Source organism: Mustela lutreola, chromosome 4, assembly GCF_030435805.1.
Source record: "Mustela lutreola isolate mMusLut2 chromosome 4, mMusLut2.pri, whole genome shotgun sequence".
Taxonomy (NCBI): Eukaryota; Metazoa; Chordata; class Mammalia; order Carnivora; family Mustelidae; genus Mustela; species Mustela lutreola.
Genome location: NC_081293.1, coordinates 32,476,415 through 32,497,353, shown reverse-complemented (window position 1 = coordinate 32,497,353; position 20,939 = coordinate 32,476,415). Strand labels below are relative to the sequence as shown.

The following is a 20,939-nucleotide window of genomic DNA, read 5'->3' as shown; positions in this document are numbered from 1 at the left end:
GCTCACTGAGTCTCCAGCCATAGAGTTCCCTTCAATTATCTGATGGCTTTCAGTACCTGCTTTGGGTCTGGCACTGTACATACCAAGATGTCAAAGACTGAGCCTTCCCTGCAAGGAATGCACATTTTAGCGTGGTAGAAAAAGATAAACAGGAAATTATGATTCAAGGTGATGATCTAGGCTTTAATTGAAGAGTGAATAAGATTCTGAGGGTACCCAGAGAGAGCAAGACTCTATTGCCTGAGGGGATCACAGGGAGTATAGAGAGGAAATACATGAGACATAGATCCTGAAAGAAGTATTAGAGAATTGCGCCTTAACTGAAGGGAACAGCATGAGATAAGGCTGGAAATGTCATGGTGTGTTGGAGATCGATGAAGAGTTGGTATGGCTAGAACCAAGAGTAGAGGGTTTGGAAGATGGAAGGAGGGATATGGAACTCCAGACTGGGTACAGAATGTGAAGAGCCAGTTCAACCTATTTAACCTCCTGTCATAGGACAGATCAGGGACACCCTGAATATTTTAAAGTGAGAGAGAATACATTTAGACATGTTTTTGGAATCACATGAAGGAAAAAAATCTTTGTAAACTTTATGCCAGAGGTAGGAATGGAGACACAGATACATGAGTTCTCTTCTCTTAGTCCTTCTCCCTCCAATGCCCTTGGTGAAGGGGGTGGGTTTCTACAAAAATGTATGGAAACTGGAAATAAGAAAAGAGCAGTTGTAACGTGGAAATGCATAGTGAAGTGCTTGATGTAGGCCTGATACTCAATAATTAATTGTTGAATGAAGGGTTCTCATCAAGACACTAGGTGAATAGCAAGCATTTCCATCCTTCTGTCCACCTGTCCCTCTAACCTTCCTTCCACCTCTCAATTGGCCTGGTCATTCATCAGATATTTCTTGTGACATGTCTTATGATGGTTCGAAACAGTGTTCAAGGAACAGATCCCTTGTGTTTGTTACTTTCAGGAAAACGAATATGTTTGGGAGAAGGACTGGCCCGTATGGAGCTGTTTTTATTCTTGACCACCATTTTACAGAAATTTACCCTGAAATCTCTGGTTGACCCAAAGGACATTGATACCACCCCAACTGCCAGTGGGTTTAGCCATGTCCCACCCCCCTACCAGCTCTGCTTCATTCCCATATGAGGAAGGGCAGACCATCTTCCTGCTGCTGTGCTGTTGTCTGTAGCTCCTCCTCCTCTGGGGCATCATTCACCTCTTCACTGCTGGGGATGCACTCTCTGACCTCAGCTCCTGTTTCCCCATTCCCTCCATACCCAGTGAACATCCAGCCTCTGCTAAAGGAAAGTTTCCAGGGGCGCCTGGTGGCTCAGTCATTTAAATGTCTACCTTTGGCTCAGGTCATGGTCCTGGAGTCCTGTGACTGAGCCCCCAATCGGGCTCCCTGCTCAGTGAGGAGTGTGTGTCTCCCTCTCCCTCTGCTCCTCTATGACTCGTGCTTGCTCATCTCTCTCACTTGCTCATTCTCTCTCTCAAATAAAAATTTTTTGGGGAAAAAAAAGAGGAATGTTTCCAGAATTTCATTACACACATGCTGTGCTATTGTTTATACTCTGTAACACTGGTATTTGGCACCATATATACTTCTCCAATATTGAGCTGTTACTCGATTATCACCGTGAAACAAAACCAAATGATTAGTATAAGCTAACATACAGCCATTTGTCCTCTGCGTGTTGTAAATGGAAAGCATCACTATTCACTGAGCCAGTTCTTAGACTTTCCTTTTTTGTGCATAATACAGGTAAGAAATGAAAGAAAATAGAATCCAAAGAGGCCACACTGCACCATCCTCATAATGATAAGCAGAGAGAGGGACAAAGAGGGAGAGGGCAGGAAAGTTCTCTTGGCTCTGTGTCACCTACAGGTACTTGACGTTTGAATTTGAAAGTGAGAAAGGTTATGTCCAGGAGCTGGGTAATAGAATTTTAGCCATGAGGGGAAGGAATAATTCATGTTAGAATTCATTTCTTTGCTTTGGTGTCATTTGAACACCAAAGATTAGACATGTTGGTATGAACTTGTTTCAAACTTAGAGTCACGTGTTAATACATGCTTTCATATTGCTTATCAGATCTTCTAAGTGTCATTCTTTGCTCTCTGACCTAGAACAAAATCCCTGGAGGGCATCACTAGATATTCTTTTTTCTACTTTCCAACACATTGTTTTATACCTAACACAAGTGTGATGGCTTATCTAAAACATAGACAACTAAACATCATATACCAGTCAAATAATTTCCATAATTTTTTTCTTATGTTTCTAAGTTATGAAATGAGCATCACCTATTAACCTTCTGCCTGCTCCTCTCCTAGAGAAAAATTTTATACTTTGGCATGCATTTTAAAAAATTTTTTATTTTTTATAAACATATAATATATTTTTATCCCCAGGGGTACAGGTCTGTGAATCGTCAGGTTTACACACTTCACAGCACTCACCATAGTACATACCCTCCCCAATGTCATAACCCCACCCCCCTCTCCCAACCCTCCTTCCCCCAGCAACCCTCAGTTTGTTTTGTGGGACCAAGAGTCAGTTATGGTTTGTCTCCCTCCCAATCCCATCTTGTTTCATTTATTCTTCTCCCACCCCCTTAACACCCCCCCATGCTGCATCTCCACTTCCTCATATCAAGGAGATCATATGATAGTTGTCTTTCTCTGATTGACTTATTTCGCTAAGCATGATACCCTCTAGTTCCATCCATGCCATCACAAATGGCAAGATTTCATTTCTTTTGATGGCTGCATAGTATTCCATTGTGTATATATTCCACATATATATACCACTTATTCTTTACCCATTCATCTGTTGATGGACATTTAGGTTATTTCCATAGTTTGGCTGTTGTAGATATTGCTGCTATAAACATTCGGGTGCACGTGCCCCTTCGGATCACTACATTTGTATCTTTAGGGTAAATACCCAGTAGTTTGGCATGCATTTTTAAGATAACATATGAGGTAGATGTACATATACATAATGTATGTCCAAAGTATATATTCACACATAATATACACATGAGATTAAAAATGATCTTTACCACTGTGCTCGTATTATACATAATATCCTACAACTTGCTCTTTTTCTACTATACAGTATGCCAAGAAAAATTCTAAATAATAAAAACATGGGCATGGGGCCCCTGGGTGACTCAGTAGGTTAAGTAACTGCCTTCAGTTCAAATCACGATCCTGGGGTCCTGGGTTTGAGTCCCGTATTGGGCTCCCTGCTCAGTGGAGAGCCTGCTTCTCCCTCTCCCTCTGCCTGCCACTTTGCCTACTTGTGTTCTCTCTATCTCTCTATCAAATAAATAAGTAAAATCTTTAAAAAATTTTAAAAACAGGGGCACCTGGATGGCTCAGTGGGTTAAGCCTCTGCCTTCGGCTCAGGTCATGATCCCAGGGTCTTGGGATCAAGCCCTACATCAGGCTCTCTGCTCAGCAGGGAGCCTGCTTCCCTTCCTCTCTCTCTTTGCCTACTTGTGATCTCTGTCTGTCAAACAAATAAATAAAATCTTAAAAAAATTTTAAAAAACATGGGCAAATTATTTGAATGGACAGATTACAGAAAAGGAAATGAAATGTTTCCTAAACTCATGAAAAGATCTTAGAAATAAAAGGTACAAATTAGAACTATATTATATTCCTTTAAGCCTTGATTGGTAAATGAAAAGATTTTAATGGAAGTATTAGCAAATGTGTGTGCCACACATTTGTGTGTGTGTTCTAAAGTTATCTTCTCCATGAAACCTGCCCTGAGATTCTTTTTCAAAGTTAATTAATTTATTTATTTATTTGAGAGAGAGAGGCGGGGAGGGGCAGAGGCAGAGAGAAACTTTAGTAGACTCTAAACTCAGCAGGAGCCTGGCCCAGGGCTAGATCCCATGACTCTGAGATCACACCGGTGCCAAAACAATGAGTTGGATGGTAAACCAACTGTACCACCCAGGCACCCCTACCCTGAGATTCTTACTGAAACTTGTAAACTCTTCTCCATCATCACTTTCCCCAACTTTCAGCTTCTGAATCTCCTTACAATGTGTTTGCCACTTTGCACGTTTCATGTTAATTTACCTTTCTCATAAACCTAGGAGGTAGATAGCATCTGTATGAGTTTCCTAACACTGCTCTAACTAATTACCACTGAGTTAGTGGCTCAGAACAACACAGATTTACTTCTTATAATTCTGGAGTTCAAAAGTCCAATATCCATGTTCATGGGCCATGTTCATGCTGGCAGGGCTGCTTGCTTCTGAGGCTCTAGGAAAGAACCCATTTCCTTCCCTGTACTGCCAATGTTTCTTGGTTCACGACACCTTCCTCTCATCAGTCCCATCCTCTTGCTTATCTTCTCCTACTTACGTTAATCTTCCTGGCTCACTTTCCTAAGGACTGTGTGATGACAGATGGTAATTACATTTGGTAAATTACCTAGCTAATTTAGGGTAACATCCCCATTTTAAAATCCTGAAGAAGGGTGCCTAGGTGGCTCAGTCGATTAAGCATCTGCCTTCAACTCGAGCCATGAGCCAGGGTCCTGGGATGGAGCCCCACATTGGACTCCCTGCTCAGTGGGGACTCAGCTTCTTCCTCTCCTTCTATCCCTCCCCCACTCTCCCACCCCCTCCATGCTCTCTCTCTCTCTCTGACATGCATGGTGTCTTTCAAATAAATAAATAAAATCCTGAACTTAATCCTATTTGCACAGTTCCTCTGACCTTTTAAGGTATATAATCAGTTAAGCATCTCCCCCCTGCGGTGCTCGATCTCTCTCCGTCAAATAAAGTCTTAAAACACAAGAGCAATCCTTTTCTTTTGCTACTCTCCCCCCTCTTCTAAAAAGAAAAAACAAAAAACTTTCCATTTTGTGTATCTCTTGAGAGTCATCTATTTGCTAGAAGGGATGCTGCCTGATTCATAAATCATTTACTGAAGCCAATTGGATCTTCAAATTTATTCAGCTGAATTTTTTTTTTTAACAAGGATTATTAAACTGATATTCTTTGGGCGCCTGGGTGGCTCAGTGGGTTAAGCCGCTGCCTTCGGCTCAGGTCATGATCTCAGGGTCCTGGGATCGAGTCCCGCATCGGGCTCTCTGCTCAGCAGGGAGCCTGCTTCCTTCTCTCTCTCTCTGCCTGCCTCTCAATGTACTTGTAATTTCTCTCTGTCAGATAAATAAATAAAATCTTTAAAAAAAAAAAAAAAAAAAAAAACTGATATTCTTTGAAGCCTTTCTTTAAAAAGAAACAGAAGCAAATCACACACAGACATCCCATTATTTTTCCCCCCTAGGATTATTAGATTTAGGATATCTATATCTTGTTTTTCTGTTATTTAAATGTAGTCACATTTGATGGTTGAGTTATAAGTCTAATCTCATAATAAATACGCAGACTTCTAAAGCTAGAAGGCTTTCTTCTATTGTTTATAAAGATAATTTTATTAAAGATAATTTAAAAGACCTCTCCTATGGTATTTGCAAAGAGCCAATTTCATTGTTCAAGAATGTCTAGTTCTCGATGTTCTAAATGAGGTAAAACTAATTTAATGGTACTAAAAACCAGAGCAGTTGTTGCTTCCGAGGAGGGGGATTGCCATGAATAGATGTGAAGGAATTTTCCAGGGGGTTGAGATTGTTCTGTGCCTTGATAGGATGTGGTTATTTAGGTCTTGGTATTTGTCAAAACTAAGCTGTAAACTCAGCTCTTATCAGAAGGCCCCAGTGCTCCCCAGATAAGCAAGATGTTTAAGGCCATCTTAAAAAGGGAAGGTGTTTCAAGTCCCAAAAGTAAGCCTTTTCTTATATCTATTCTGATCTAGTATGGCCCTATGTTTATAGTTTACCCTAAACTATTAACTATGTATACCCTACAAATATAGGGTTTAAGAACCCTTATTGGGCTCCCCACTCAACAGGGAGCCTACTTCTCCCTCTCCTGCTCCCCCTACCCTTGCTTGTGCTCACTTTGTCTGGTGTTCTCTCCCTCTTAAATAAATAAAATCTTTTTAAAAGAGGAAAGAAATTGCTTTGGAGCTATATAACTGGTCAACCCCTCTGTTTTGGCCTTCAGCTAAGTTGGCTGTCAGCACCCACTGTCCCTTCCCAGCACCATGACCTGTGTGATTACTGTGCCATCTCACTGGCCTGGGCTGAGTTTCAACCAGAGCCAATGAGTGGCTCCAGTGGTCAGCGTGGCTTCTGAAGTGTCTCTCAGACCTTTCATTTTTCATTTGACAATGAAAGGAAACAATTTCTTAGTGACTTAAGTCTTTTTCTCCAAAAAATATAAAAATTCTTCTCCAAGCTTAGAATTTATAATATTTCACTTGAGAAGGAACTTTATTTAGGAGTTAGTTGACTCAAAAGATTTCCTTATTATTGGTAGTAGTGGCTCAGTAAATGTATTTTATTGATGAGTTTTGACCACCTCTTTTCATAAATTTTTCTTTGGCTCAAGTAAGTGACATGAAATCAGTGGGCACCCTCTCAACCTGCAAGCTGGAGGATAATCTCAGAAGATAGTACTGAAATTTATACTTAAAACAATTGTATATGTCAGTCTACTAAAAGACCACAAAAGGTGGCATGATTTCTCCATTAAAACTGATCATTGGGGGACACCTGGCTGACTCACTGAGTAGGCATGTAACACTTGATATCAGGGTTGTGAGTTTAAGCCCCACATTGGGCATACTTATTATTATTATTTTTTAATACAGCTGAGGGATGCTTGTATGGGTCAGTTGCTTAAGTGTCTGCCTTCAGCTCAAGTCATGATCCCAGGGTCCTGGGAACAAGTCCTGCATCAGGCTCCTTGCTCAGCAGAGAGCCTGCTTCTCCCTATCTCTCTGCCGTTCCCCCTGCTCATGTTCTGTCTCTTTCAGACAAATAAGTAAATAAAATACGTATTTTTTAAATTAACATATAATTTATTTTTTCAGGCATATAAGTCTGTGATTCTTCAGTCTTATACAACTCAGAGAGCTCACCTTAGCACCACAGTATACCCTCCCCAGTGACCATTACACAGCCACCACATCCCTCCCACCCCCTCCACTCCAGCAACCCTCAGTTTGTTTCCTGAGATTAAGAGTCTCTTATGGTTTGTCTCCCTCTCTTGTTTCATCTTGTTTCATTTTTCCCTGCCTTTCCCTATGATCCTCTGTCTTTTTTCCCAAATTCCTATATCAGTGAGAACATATGATAATTGTGTTTCTCTGATTGACTTATATCATTTAGCATAATACCCTCTAGTTCCACCCATGTTGTTGCAAATGGCAAGATTTCATTTTTTGATGGCTGCATAATATTCCACTGTGTATATATACCGCATCTTCTTTATCCATTTATGTGTTGATGGACATCTAGGCTCTTTCCATAGTTTAGTTGTTGTGGACATAGCTGCTACAAACATTGGGATCACATGCCCCTTCAGATGTTTAGGGTATCTTTGCATCTTTAGGGTAAATCGTAGGGTAGCTCTATTTTCAACTTTTTGAGGAACCTCCATACTGTTTTCCAGAATGGCTGCACCAGCTTGCATTCCCATCAACAGTGTAGGAGGGTTCCCCTTTTTCCACATCCTCAGCAACACCTGTTGTTTTCTGACTTGTTAATTTTATCCATTTTGACTGGTGTGAGGTGGTATCTCATTGAGGTTTTGATTTGTATTTCCCTGGTGCTGAGTGATGTTGAGTACTTTCTCATGTGCCTATTGGCCATTTGGATGACTTCTTTGAAGAAATGTCTGTTCACGTCTTCTGCCCATTTCTTGATTGGATTATTCTTTGGGAGTGGAGTTTGGTAAGTTCTTTATAGATTTTGTATACTAGCCCTTTATCTGATATGTCATTTGCAAATATTTTATCCCATTCTGTCAGTTGTCTTTCTTTGTCAGTTTCCTTTGTGTGCAAAATCTTTTGATCTTGATGAAGTTCCAATAGTTCATTTTTGCCCTTGCTTCCCTTGCCTTTGGTGATGTTTCTAGGAAGAAGTTGCTGCAGCTGAGGCTTAAGAGATTGCTGCCTGTGTTCTCCTCAAGGCTTTTTTTTTTTTTTTTAAAGATTTTATTATTTATTTATTTATTTTATTTTAAACATTTTATTTATTTATTTGTCAGAGCGAGAGCGAGCACAGGCAGACAGAGTGGAAGGCAGAGTCAGAGGGAGAAGCAGGCTCCCTGCGGAGCAAGGAGCCCGATGTGGGACTCGATCCCAGGATGCTGGGATCATGACCTGAGCCGAAGGCAGCTGCTCATCCAACTGAGCCACCCAGGCGTCCCCTCCTCAAGGCTTTTGATGGATTCCTGTCTCACACTGAGGTCCTTCATCCATTTTGAGTTCATTTTTGTGTATGGTTTAAGGAAATGGTCCAGTTTCATTCTTCTGCATGTGGCTGTTCAATTTTCCCAACACCATTTGTTGAAGAGACTGTCTTTTTAACATTGGACATTCTTTCCTGCTTTGTCAAAGATTCGTGGACCATAGTGTTGAGGATTTATTTCTAGGCTTCTACTCTATTCCATTGATCTATGTGTCTGTTTTTGTGTCAGTACCATACTGTCTTGATGATTACAGTTTTGTAAGTTTGGAATTGTGACACCACCAGCTTTGGTTTTCTTTTTCAACTTTCAACTTTCTTTTTCTTTTTCAACTTTCCTCTGGCTATTTCGGGTCTTTTCTTGTTCCACACAAATTTTAGTATTATTTGTTCCATTTCTTTGAAAAAAGTTGATGGCATTTTGATAGGTATTGCCTTAATTGTGTAGATTGCTCGAGGTAGCATAGAGATTTTTGCAATATTTGTTCTTCTAATCCATAAGCATGGAACTTTTTTTTTTTTCCATTTCTTTGTATCTTCCTCAATTTCTTTCATGAATATTCTATACTTTTCTGAGTACAGATTCTTTGCCTCTTTGGTTAGATTTATTCCTAGGTATCTTACGGTTTTGGGTGCACTTGTAAATGGGATCGAATCCATAATTTCTCTTTCTTCTGTCTTGTTGTTTGTATATAGAAATGCAATTGATTTCTGTGCAGTGATTTTATATCCTGTCACCTTACTGAATTCCTGTATGAGTTCTAGCAGTTTTGGGGAGGAGTCTTTTGTCTTCCACATAAAGTACCATATCATCTGCAAAGAGTGAGAGTTTGACTTCTTCTTTGCCTATTTGCATGTCTTTTATTTCTTTTTGTTGTTTGATTGCTGAGGCTAGGACTTCTAGGGCTAATGTTGAACAACAGTGGTTATACTGGGCATCCCTCCCATGTTCCTCCCCTTAGGGGAAAAGCTCTCAGTTTTTCCACCTTGAGAATGATATTCACTGTGGACTTTTTGCAGATGGCTTTTATGATACTGAGGTATATTCCCTCTATCCCTACACTGTAAAGTTTTAAAGAAAAAAGGATGCTATCAGGCTCTCTGCTTGGCGGAGAGCCTGCTTCCCTCTCTCTCTCTCTCTCTGGCTGCCTCTCCATCTACTTGTGATTTCTCTCTGTCAAATTAATAAATAAAATCTTAAAAAAAAAAGGATGCTATACTTTGTTAAATGCATTTTCTGCATCTGCTGGAGGATCATATGGTTCTTGTCCTTTCTTTTTTATTAATGTAGTATATCACATTGATTGATTTCCAGATGTTGAACCAAGCTTGCAGTCCAGGATAAATCCCACTTGGTCAGAGTGAATAGTCCTTTTAATGTATGTTGGATCCTATTAGCTAGTAATTTGGTGAGAATTTTGGCATCTGTGTTCATCAGGGATATTGGTCTGTAACTCTCCTTTTTGGTGGGGTCTTTGTCTGGTTCTGGGAACAAGGTAATGCTGGCCTCATCAAAAGAGTTTGGAAGTTTTCCTTCTATTTTGATTTTCTGAAACAGCTTCAGAAGAATAGGAATTAATTCTTTAAATATTTGGTAGATTGCTCGCTTTGGTAACATGTATACTAAAGGTTTGATAGAATTCCTGTGGGAAGCAATCCATCCTTGGGATCTTGTTTTTTGGGAGATTGTTGATTACTGCTTCAATTTCCTTCTGGGTCTTTTCAGGTTTTCCTGAAAAGGAAATAAAACCTTTTCAGGCTTTCCATTTCTTCTGGTTCAGTTTTAGTAGTTTATACGTCTCTAGGAATACATCCATTTCTTCCAGATTGCATAATTTGTTGGCATATAGTTGTTTCACTCATGAATTTTAAAATTCTTCTTTAATTTCCTGGTTGACCCATTCATTCTTTAGTGGGATGGTCTTTAGCCTCCATGTATGTGAGTTCTTTCCAACTTTTCACTTGTGATTGAGTTCCAATTTCAAAACATTGTAGTCTGAAAATATTCAGGGAGTGATCCCAGTCTTTTGGTACTGGTTGAGACCTGATTAGTGACCCAGGATGTGATCTATTCTGGAGAATGTTCCTTGTGCACTAGAGAAGAATGTATATCCTGTTGCTTTGGGATGGATGGTTCTGAATATATCTGTGAAATCTGTCTAGTCCAGTGTGTCATCAAAGTCCTTATTTCCCTGACGGATCTTCTTTTTTTTAAAAAAAAATATTTATTTATTTGATAGACAGAAATTACAAAAGGCAGAGAAACCAGCAGAGAGAGGAGGAAGCAGGCTCCCCGCCAAACAGAGAGCCCAATGCAGGGCCCGACCCCAGGACCCTGAGATCATGACCTGAGCCGAAGGCAGAGGCTTAACCCACTGAGCGACCCAGGTGCCCCCCTGACAGATCTTCTGCTGAGATGATCTATCCATTGCAGTGAGGTGGATGTTAAAGTCCCCTACTATTATTGTATTGTTATTGATGTGTTTCTTTGAATTTATTATTAATTGGCTTTTATAATTGCTCCCATTTTAGGGGCATAAATATTAAATACTTAAATTGCCCCTTTAAATATGATAGAGTGTTCTTCCTCATTTCTTATTAGTCTTCGGTTTAAAATATAATTTTTCTGATATAAAGATTGCCATTCCAGCTTTCTTTCGATGCCCATTAGCAAGATAAATGGTTTTCCACCCCCTCACTTTAAATCTGGATGTGTCTTTGGGTCTAAACTGAATCTCTTGCAGACAGCGTATTGATAGGTCTTGCTTTTTTATCCAATCTGATACTCTGTGTCTTTTGATTGGAACATTTAACCCATTTATATTCAGAGTGACTATTGAAAGATAGGAATTTAGTGCCATCATATTGCCTGTAAAGTAACTGTTTCTGTATATTGTGTCTGTTTCTTTCTGGTCTATGTTACTTTTGGGCTCTCTCATTGCTGAGAGGACCCCTTTTAATAATACTTGTAGGCTGGTTTGGTCATCTGGTAGGCTGGAAGCTTTTTATCACTCCTTCTATTTTAGATGACATCTTAGCTGCATAAAGTGGTTTTGGCTGTGTATTTTTCTAATTTAGTACCCTGAATAGATCATGCCAGTTCTCTCTGGCCTGCCAGGTTTCCTAGATATATCTGCTACCAGTGTAATGTTTCTACCATTGTAGGCTATAAACCTCTTGTCCTGAGATGCTTTCAGGATTTTCTCTTTGTCTCTGACAAAATTTGCAATTTTCACTATTATATGTTGGGCTGTTGACCTATTTTTATTGATTTTGAAGGGAAGTCTTTGTACCTCCTGAATTTTGATGCCTGTTTCCTTTGTCTTGTTAGGGAAGATTTCCCCTATAATTTGTTCCAGTGTACCTTCTGCCCTCCTCTCTCTCCCCCTTTCCTCTTCCTCTGGGATCCCAATTATTCTAATATTGTTTTGCTTTATGGTGTCAGTTGTCTCTCAAATTCTTTCCTCGTGATCCAGTAGTTATTTATCTCTCTTTTTGTCAGCTCTTTTATTCTCCATCATTTGGTCTTCTATATCCCTAATTCTCTCTTCTGCCTCATTTATCCTAGTAGTTAGAACCTAGCAGTTAGAGCCACAGTTTTTTTTTACTTCATCTCATTAATAGCTTTTTATTTTGACTTGGTTAGATTTTAGATTTTATTTATCCAGAAAGGAATCTCTAGTATCTTCTATGCTTTTTTCAAGCCTGGTTATTATCTTTATAATCATTAATGTGTATTCTAGTTCTGCTATCTTAGTAATGTCCATACTGATTAAGTCCCTGGCAGTCAGTACTCCCTCTTGTTCTATTTTTTGAGGTGAGTTTTTCCATCATGTCATTCTGTTTAGAGGAGAATAGATGAAGGAGAAAACAAAATACTAAAATGGCAACAACCACACCAGAGAAATGTACACAAAACAAATCAGAAAAGACCTGAAATTGGGGGGTGGGGTGGGTGTTGAGGGAAAAAAAAAAAAAAAGAATGTGAAGGGTAGCAGAATAGAGCAATACACTGAATTCTGTGTGTATTTTGGTCAGTTTTTTAGAAAACTAGATCCCAAAATTGTAAAGAAAGGAAAACATATATGTGCAAAAATAAAATTAAATACACTAAAAGTGTACAATGTAACTATAAGAATGGAAACTAAAAAAGAAGATAAAAGAAAAGAGAAAGAAAAAAAAACAATAACAAAAAGGAAGGGATATAAACAGACAGGTGAACAGAATAGAACAATACACTATCTCCTGAGTGTATTTTGGACAGTTTGTTAGAGGAAACTACATCTCAAAATTGTAATGAAAGAAAAAAAAAAATATATATATATATATATATGGACTCTGGGGAACAAAAGGAGAGTTTTAGAAGGGAGAAGGGTGGGAGGATGGGGTAGCATGGTAACAGGTATTAAGAAGGGCACTGATTGCATGGAGCACTGAGTGTTATACGCAAACAATGAATCATGGGCCACTACATCAAAAACTAAGGATGGGGGAAGTCAAGATGGTGGAGAAGTAGCAGGCCGAGATGACATCAGGTAGCAGGAGATCAGCTAGATAGTTTATCAAACCATTCCAAACACCTACAAATCCAACAGGAGATCTAAGAGAAGAGCAACAATTCTAGAAACAGAAAATCAACCACTTTCTGAAAGGACGGGCAGAGAAGTGAATCCAAAGCGACGGGAATATAGACCGTGGGGGGAGGGGCCAGCTTCTGGCAAGCGGCGGAGCAATGGAACACAAAATCAGGACTTTTAAAAGTCTGCTCCACTGAGGGACATTGCTCCAGAGGCTAAACTGGGGTGAAGCTCATGCGGGGACAATGTGGCCCCAGGTCCTGCGGGGTCACAGAAGGATCAGGGGTGTCTGAGTGTTGCAGAGCTCGCAGGTATTAGAACGGGAAAGCCAGCTACAGAGACAGAGCCTAGGAGTGATCTCTCAACTTGGGGTTACTTTGAACCATAATCCGTGGCACAGGCCACTGCTCTGTCAGTGGGGTACCTACAAGATCCGGGGAGACCCTCCCCGAATAGCTCAAGGATCTGTGGGGTTCGGAGACTCCAGGCAGAGCTGTGTGCTAGAGACAGAGACGCTTGGTCACAGGCCTGGTGAGCTCAGCACACAGGCGGATGCCAGGGAGACGGGATTGATTGAGCGCTTTTCTCTGAGGGCACACTGAGGAGTGGGGCCCCGAGTTCTTGGCTCCTCTGGGTGGGAGATTGGGAGGCCACCATTTTCATTCCCATCCTCCGGAACTCTACGGAAAGCGTTCAGGGAACAAAAGCTCCGGAAATGGAACCCGAGTGGATTACTTAGCCTGGCCCTGGTAAAGGCGGTGCAATTCCGCCTGGGGCAAAGACACTTGAGAATCACTACAACAGGCCTCTCCCCCAGAAGATCAACAAGAAATCCAGCCAATACCAAGTTCACCTACCAAGAACAGCAGAATTCCAGAGGAGGAGAAAGCAAAGCATGGAATTCATGGTTTTCTCCCCATGAATCTTTAGTCTTGCAAAGTTAATTAATTTTTAAAACTTTTTTTAAAATTTTACTTTCTCTTCTGCTTATTTTTTTTTAACTTTTACCCTTTCCTCTTTTAATGTTTTTTAAACTAGCTTATCTTAATACCTTATATAAAAAAAAATCTTTTTTGAACCTTCATTATTATAGTCATATTTTATCCTTCATTGTATCTAACTTTATTTTTTGTATACACATAGGGTTTTTTCTTCTAAAAAATTTGGGGTACAACTTCTTCTAATAGATCAAAATATACCCTAAATCTAGCACCGGGCTTGTTCTAGTCTCCAGCCTGAGAAAATTCTCTCCACTTTCTTTTTCTTTATTCTCCCAGCCAACTTACCTTATCAACTCCTTTTTTAGAAACTTAAAAAATTTTTTTTCATCTTTATAGTCATATTCCATCCCTTCATTGTGTTTACCCTTATATATATTTTTCATTCTTTAAAATTTTGGGAGGTAGTTTCTTCTAAAAGACAAAAATAGTCCCCAAATTAAGTGGGTGACCCTGTTCTAGTCACCAGTCTAATATATATATATATATATATATATATATATATATATTCTTTTTTATATTTTTTCTTTATTTGTTTTCTTTTTTAAATTTTTTTCTGAACTTCCTTGTACCCCCTTTCTCCTCCCCCATGATTTGGGGTCTCTTCTGATTTGGTTAAAGCACATTTTCCTGGGGTCTTTGCCACACTTTTAGTATTTTATTTGCATCTTCATATACTCTTATCTGGACAAAATGACAAGGCTGAAAAACTCACCACAAAAAAGAGAACAAGAGGCAATACTGAAGGCTTAGGGCCCTAATCAATACAGACATTGGTAATATGTCAGATCTAGAGTTCAGAATGACGATTCTCAAGGTTCTAGCCAGGCTCAAAAAAGGCATGGAAGATATTAGAGAAACCCTGTCTGGAGAAATAAATGCCCTTTCTGGAGAAATAAAAGAACTGAAATATTAACCAAGTTGAAATTTAAAAAAGCTATTAATGAGGTGCAAGCAAAAACGGAAGCTCTTACTTCTAGGATAAATGAGGCAGAAGAAAGAATTTGTGATATAGAAGACCAAATGACAGAGAATAAGGAAGCTGAGCAAAAGAGAGACAAACAACTACTGGACCACGAGGGGAGAATTCGAGAGATAAGTGATACCATAAGATGAAACAACATTAGAATAATTGGGATTCCAGAAGAAGAAGAAAGAAAGAGGGGAGCAGAACGTATATTGGAGAGAATTTTTGTAGAGAATTTCCCTAATATGGCAAAGGGAACAAGCATCAAAATCCATGAGGTTCAGGGAACCCCCCTCAAAATCAATAAGCATAGATCCACACCCCGTCACCTAATAGTAAAATTTACAAGTCTTAGTGACAAAGAGAAAATCCTGAAAGCAGCCCAGGAAAAGAAGTCTGTAACATACAATGGTAAAAATATTAGATTGGCAGTGACTTATCCACAGAGACCTGGCAGGCCAGAAGGAACTGGCATGATATATTCAGAGCACTAAATGAGAAAAACATGCATCCAAGAATATGATATCCAGCCAGGCTATCACTGAAAATAGAAGGAGAGATAAAAAGCTTCCAGGACATCGAAAAACTGAAAGAATCTGCAAACAAAACCAGCTCTACAGGAAATATTGAAAGGGGTCCTCTAAGTGAAGAGAGACCCTGAAAGTAGTAGATCAGAAAGGAACAGAGACATATACAGTAACAGTCACCTTACAGGCAATACAATGGCACTAAATTCATATCTCTCAATAGTTACCCTGAATGTAAATGGGCTAAATACCCCAATCAAAAGACACAGGGTATAAGAATGGATTAAAAAAAAAAAAACCAAACCCATCAATATGCTGCCTACAATAAACTCATTTTAGACCCAAAGACACCTCCAGATTTAAAGTGAGGGGGTGGAAAACAGTTTATCATGCTAATGGACATCAAAATAAAGCTGGGGTGTCAATCCTTATATCAGATCAATTAGATCTTAAGCCAAAGACTATAATAAAAGATGTGGAAGGACACTATATCATACTCAAAGGGTCTGTCCAACAAGAAGATCTAACAATTTTAAATATCTATGCCCCTAACATGGGAGCAGCCAACTATATAAACCAATTAATAACAAAATCAAAGAAACACATCAACAATAATACAATAATAGTAGGGGACTTTAACACTCCCCTCACTAAAATGGACAGATCATCCAAGCACAAGATCAACAAGGAAATAAAGGCCGTAAATGACACACAGGACCAGATGGACATCACAGGTATACTCAGAACATTCCATCCTGAAGCAACAGAATACACATTCTTCTCTAGTGCACATGGGACATTCTCTGGAATAGATCACATCCTCGGTCCTAAATCAGGTCTCAACCAGTATCAAAAGATTGGGATCATTCCCTACATATTTTCAGACCACAGTGCTCTGAAGCTAGAACTCAATCACAAGAAGAAATTTGGAAAGAACTCAAATACATGGAGACTAAAGAGCATCCTTCTAAAGAATGAATGGATCAACCAGGAAATTAAAGAAGAACTGAAAAAAATTCATGGAAACAAATGATAATGAAAATACAACAGTTCAAAATCTGTGGGACACAGCAAAGGCAGTCCTGAGAGGAAAATATATAGCGATACAAGTCTTTCTCAAGAAACAAGAAAGGTCTCAAATACACAACCTAACCCTACACCTAAAGGATCTGGAGAAAGAACAAGAAAGAAAGCCTAAACCCAGCAGGAGAAGAGAAATCATAAAGATCAGAGCAGAAATCAATGAAATAGAAACCAAAAAACAATAGAACAAATCAACAAAACTAGGAGCTGGTTCTTTGGAAGAATTAATAAGATTGATAAACCCCTGGCCAGACTGATCAAAAAGAAAAGAGAAAGGACCCAAATATATAAAATCATGAATGAAAGAGGAGAGATCACAACCAACACCAAAGAAATAGAAACAATTATAAGAACATGTTATGAGCAACTCTACACCAACAAATTTGACAATCTGGAAGAAATGGATGCATTCCTAGAGACATATAAACTACCACAATTGAACCAGGAAGAAATAGAAAACTTGAACAGACCCATAACCAGTAAGGAGATTGAAACCGTCAATAAAAATCTCCAAACAAACAAAAGCCCAGGGCCAGATGGCTTCCCAGGGGAATTCTATCACACATTTAAAGAAGAACTAATTCCTATTCTCCTGAAACTGTTCCAAAAAACAGAAATGGAAGGAAAACTTCCAAACTCATTTTATGAGGACAGCATCACCTTGATCCCAAAACCAGACAAGGATCCCATCAAAAAAGAGAACTACAGACCAATAACCTTGATGAACACAGATGTGAAAATTCTCACCAAAATACTAGCCAATAGGATCCAACAGTACATTAAAAAGATTATTCACCACGACCAAGTGGGATTTATTCCAGGGCTGCAAGGTTGGTTCAACATCTGCAAATCAATCCATGTGATACAATACATTAATAAAAGAAAGAACAAGAACCATATGATACTCTCAATAGGTGCTGAAAAACATTTGACAAAGTACAGCATCCCTTCCTGAGCAAAAGTCTTCAAAGTGTAGAGATAGAGGGCACATACCTCAATATTATCAAAGCCATCTATGAAAATCCCTCCGCAAATATCATTCTCAATGGAGAAAAACTGAGAGCTTTTCTGCTGAGGTCAGGAACACGGCAGGGATGTCCATTATTGCCTTTGCTATTCAACATAGTACTAGACGTCCTAGCCTTGGCAATCAGACAACAAAAAGAAATTAAAGACATCCAAATCAGTAAAGAAGAAGTCAAACTATCATTCTTTGCAGATGATATGATACTTTATGTGGAAAACCCAAAAGACTTCACTACAAATCTGCTAGAACTTGTACAGGAATTCAGTAAAGTGTCAGGATATAAAGCCAATGCACAGAAATCAGTTGCATTTCCTTACACCAACAACAAGACAGAAGAAAGAGAAATTAAGGAGTCAATCCCATTTACAATTGCACCCAAAAGTTTAAGATACCTAGGAATAAACCTAACCAAAGAGGCAAAGACTCTATACTCAGAAAACTATAAAGTACTCATGAAAGAAATTGAGGAAGACATAAAGAAATGGAAAAGCATCCCATGCTCCTGGATTGGAAGAACAAATATTGTGAAAATGTCTATGCTACCTAAAGCAATCTACACATTTAATGCAATCCCTATCAAAATCCCATCCATTTTTTTTCAAAGAAATGGAACAAATAATCCTAAAATGTATATGGAACCAGAAAAGACCTCAAATAGCCAAAGGAATATTGGAAAAGAAAGCCAAAGTTGGTGGCATCACAATTCCGGTCTTCAAGCTCTATTACAAAGCTGTCATCATCAAGACTGTATGGTACTGGCACAAAAACAGACACATAGCTCAATGGAACAGAATAAAGAGTGCAGAAATAGACCCTCAACTCTATGGTCAACTAATCTTCGACAAAGTAGGAAAGAATGTCCAATGGAAAAAAGACAGTCTCTTCAACAAATGGTGTTGGGAAAATTGAACAGCCACATGCAGAAAAATGAAATTGGACTATTTCCTTACACCACACACAAAAATAGACTCAAAATGGATGAAGGACCTCAATGTGAGACATGAATCCATCAAAATCCTTGAGAACACAGGCAGCAACCTCTTTGACCTCAGCTGCAGCAACTTCTTCCTAGGAACATCACCAAAGGCAAGGGAAGCAAGGGCAAAAATGAACTATTGGGACTTCATCAAGATCAAAAACTTTTGCACAGCAAAGGAAACATTAACAATACCAAAAAACAACTGATGGAGTGGGAGAAGATATTTGCAAACGATATATCAGATAAAGGGCTAGTATCCAAAATCTATAAAGAGCTTAGCAAACTCAACACCCAAAGAACAAATAATCCAATCAAGAAATGGGCAGAGGACATGAACAGACATTTCTGCAAAGAAGACATCCAGATGGCCAACAGACACATGAAAAAGTGCTCCACATCACTCAGCATCAGGGAAATACAAATCAAAACCACAGTGAGATACCACCTCACACCAGTCAGAATGGCTAAAATTAACAAGTCAGGAAATGACAGATGCTAGAGAGGATGTGGAGAAAGGGGAACCCTCCTACACTGTTGGTGGGAATGCAAGCTGATGCAACCACTCTGGAAAACAGCATGGGGGTTCCTCAAAAAGTTGAAAATAAAGCTACCCTATGACCCAGCAATTGTACTACTGAGTATTTACCCTAAAGATACGAACGTAGTGATCTGAAGGGGCACGTGCACCCGAATGTTTATAGCAGCAATGTCCACAATAGTCAAACTATGGAAAGAACCTAGATGTCCATCAACAGATGAATGGATAAAGAAGAGGTGGTATATATATACAATGGAATACTATGCAGCCATCAAAAGAAATGAAATCTTGCCATTTGTGATGAAGTGGATGGAACTAGAGGGTATTATGCTTAGCGAAATAAGTCAATTGGAGAAAGACAACTATCATATGATCTCCCTGATATGAGGAAGTGGAGATGCAACATGGGGGTCTTGGGGGGTAGGAAAAGGATAAATGAAGCACGATGGGATGGGGAGGGAGACAAACTATAAGAGACTCTTACTTACTCTCACAAAACAAACTGAGGGTTGCTGGGGGGGAGGGGGTACAGAAAGGGTCATGGGGTTATGGACATTGGGGAGGGTATGTGCTTTGGTGAGTGCTGTGAAGTGTGTAAACCTGGCGACTCACAGACCTGTACCCCTGGGGCTAATAATACATTATATGTTTATTAAAAAATTAAAAAAATTATAAAACAAAACAAAACAAAAACTAAGGATGTGTTGTATGGTGACTAACATAACACAAAAAGAGAAAGGAGTAAAGAAAAAATAAATACTTTGAATGGATAGAATGTAACTGTAAAGACAAAAATTTAAAAAGACCTTAACAAAACAAAAAACAAAAACAACAGAAAAAGAGAATATGATCAGACAGGTGAGTAGAACAGAGCCATACACTAGATTTTGGGTGTATCTTGGTCTGTTAGAAGATACATCCCAAAATTTTAAAGAAAGAAATTCATATATATATATATATATATATATATATATATATATATAATATATATATACACACACCCAAAATATATAAATATAAATATAGTGAGTAAAGTTTAACATGTAACCCAAATAGTTTCAGAAAAGAACCAAATGTTCCAATATTTCTTGACATTTATGTTTTATGGTCAAAATAATTAAAAATTGAGTTGCTCTAGGACTATTCTCCCAGATGAAATCGCTGGCCCTGCCTTTCTGGTATTGGCTAAAAGCATCTTCTCAGTAGGCTTCCTTAATGGGCATCTCTAAATAGAATGACTCTCTTAGCCCTTAGCCTGCATCCCTTCCTATGGTTGATCTGCGGATTATATCCCATGCTCTTTGCAAGCTTCCAGGTGGCACTAGAACTATACATTTGCACTAAGTAGATACCCCATAAATATTTATTAACTGAACAAGTATGGGTTGTTTTTTTTTTAAAGATTTTATTTTATTTATTTGTCATAGAGAGAGAAGCGAGAGCAAGCACAGGCATACAGAGTGGCAGGCAGAGGCAGAGGGAGAAGCAGGCTCCCTGCCAAGCAAGGAGCCCGATGTGGGACTCGATCCCAGGACGTTGGGATCATGACCTGAGCCGAAGGCAGCGGCTTAACCAACTGAGCCACCCAGGCATCCCAAGTATGGGTTTTTGAAATAAAAAATGTCCAGGGGCACCTGGACTTAATGGATTAAATGGATTCATGGATTCATTCAAGACTATGGAATGAAATCCTAGGAAGCTCTGGGCAGTCTCCAAGATGGATTCTATCTCAGGAGTTCTGACTCTGTCCTCCCTGCTCCTATCAATTCCCCCTTTGGACACAATGGCTGTTCCATGGAAATTCCCCAGGGCAACTCTGGACTAGCAAGTGTCTTCGGGGTGTGCCTCCATGCCATCTGATGTGGCTGAGGGGCCATGAACAAT

At 39.2% G+C, this 20,939-nt stretch overlaps 1 protein-coding gene across 5 annotated transcripts in view; it reads left to right on the top strand.

Moving 5' to 3' along the window:
- The window catches only part of LOC131828625 (cytochrome P450 2C41-like), a 59,168-nt gene that overhangs the window by 20,795 nt on the left and 17,434 nt on the right, over positions 1-20,939 (top strand). For 3 of the 5 annotated variants that reach the window (XM_059169401.1, XM_059169405.1, XM_059169406.1), the window contains one exon: positions 977-1,536. The exons of the other annotated variants lie outside the window; for them this stretch is intronic. In XM_059169401.1, the coding sequence (XP_059025384.1) occupies positions 977-1,158 (182 nt within the window). In that variant the 3' untranslated portion in view covers positions 1,159-1,536. Of the gene's footprint in view, positions 1-976; positions 1,537-20,939 lie in introns of those variants that run through there. 5 annotated transcript variants of the gene reach the window in all.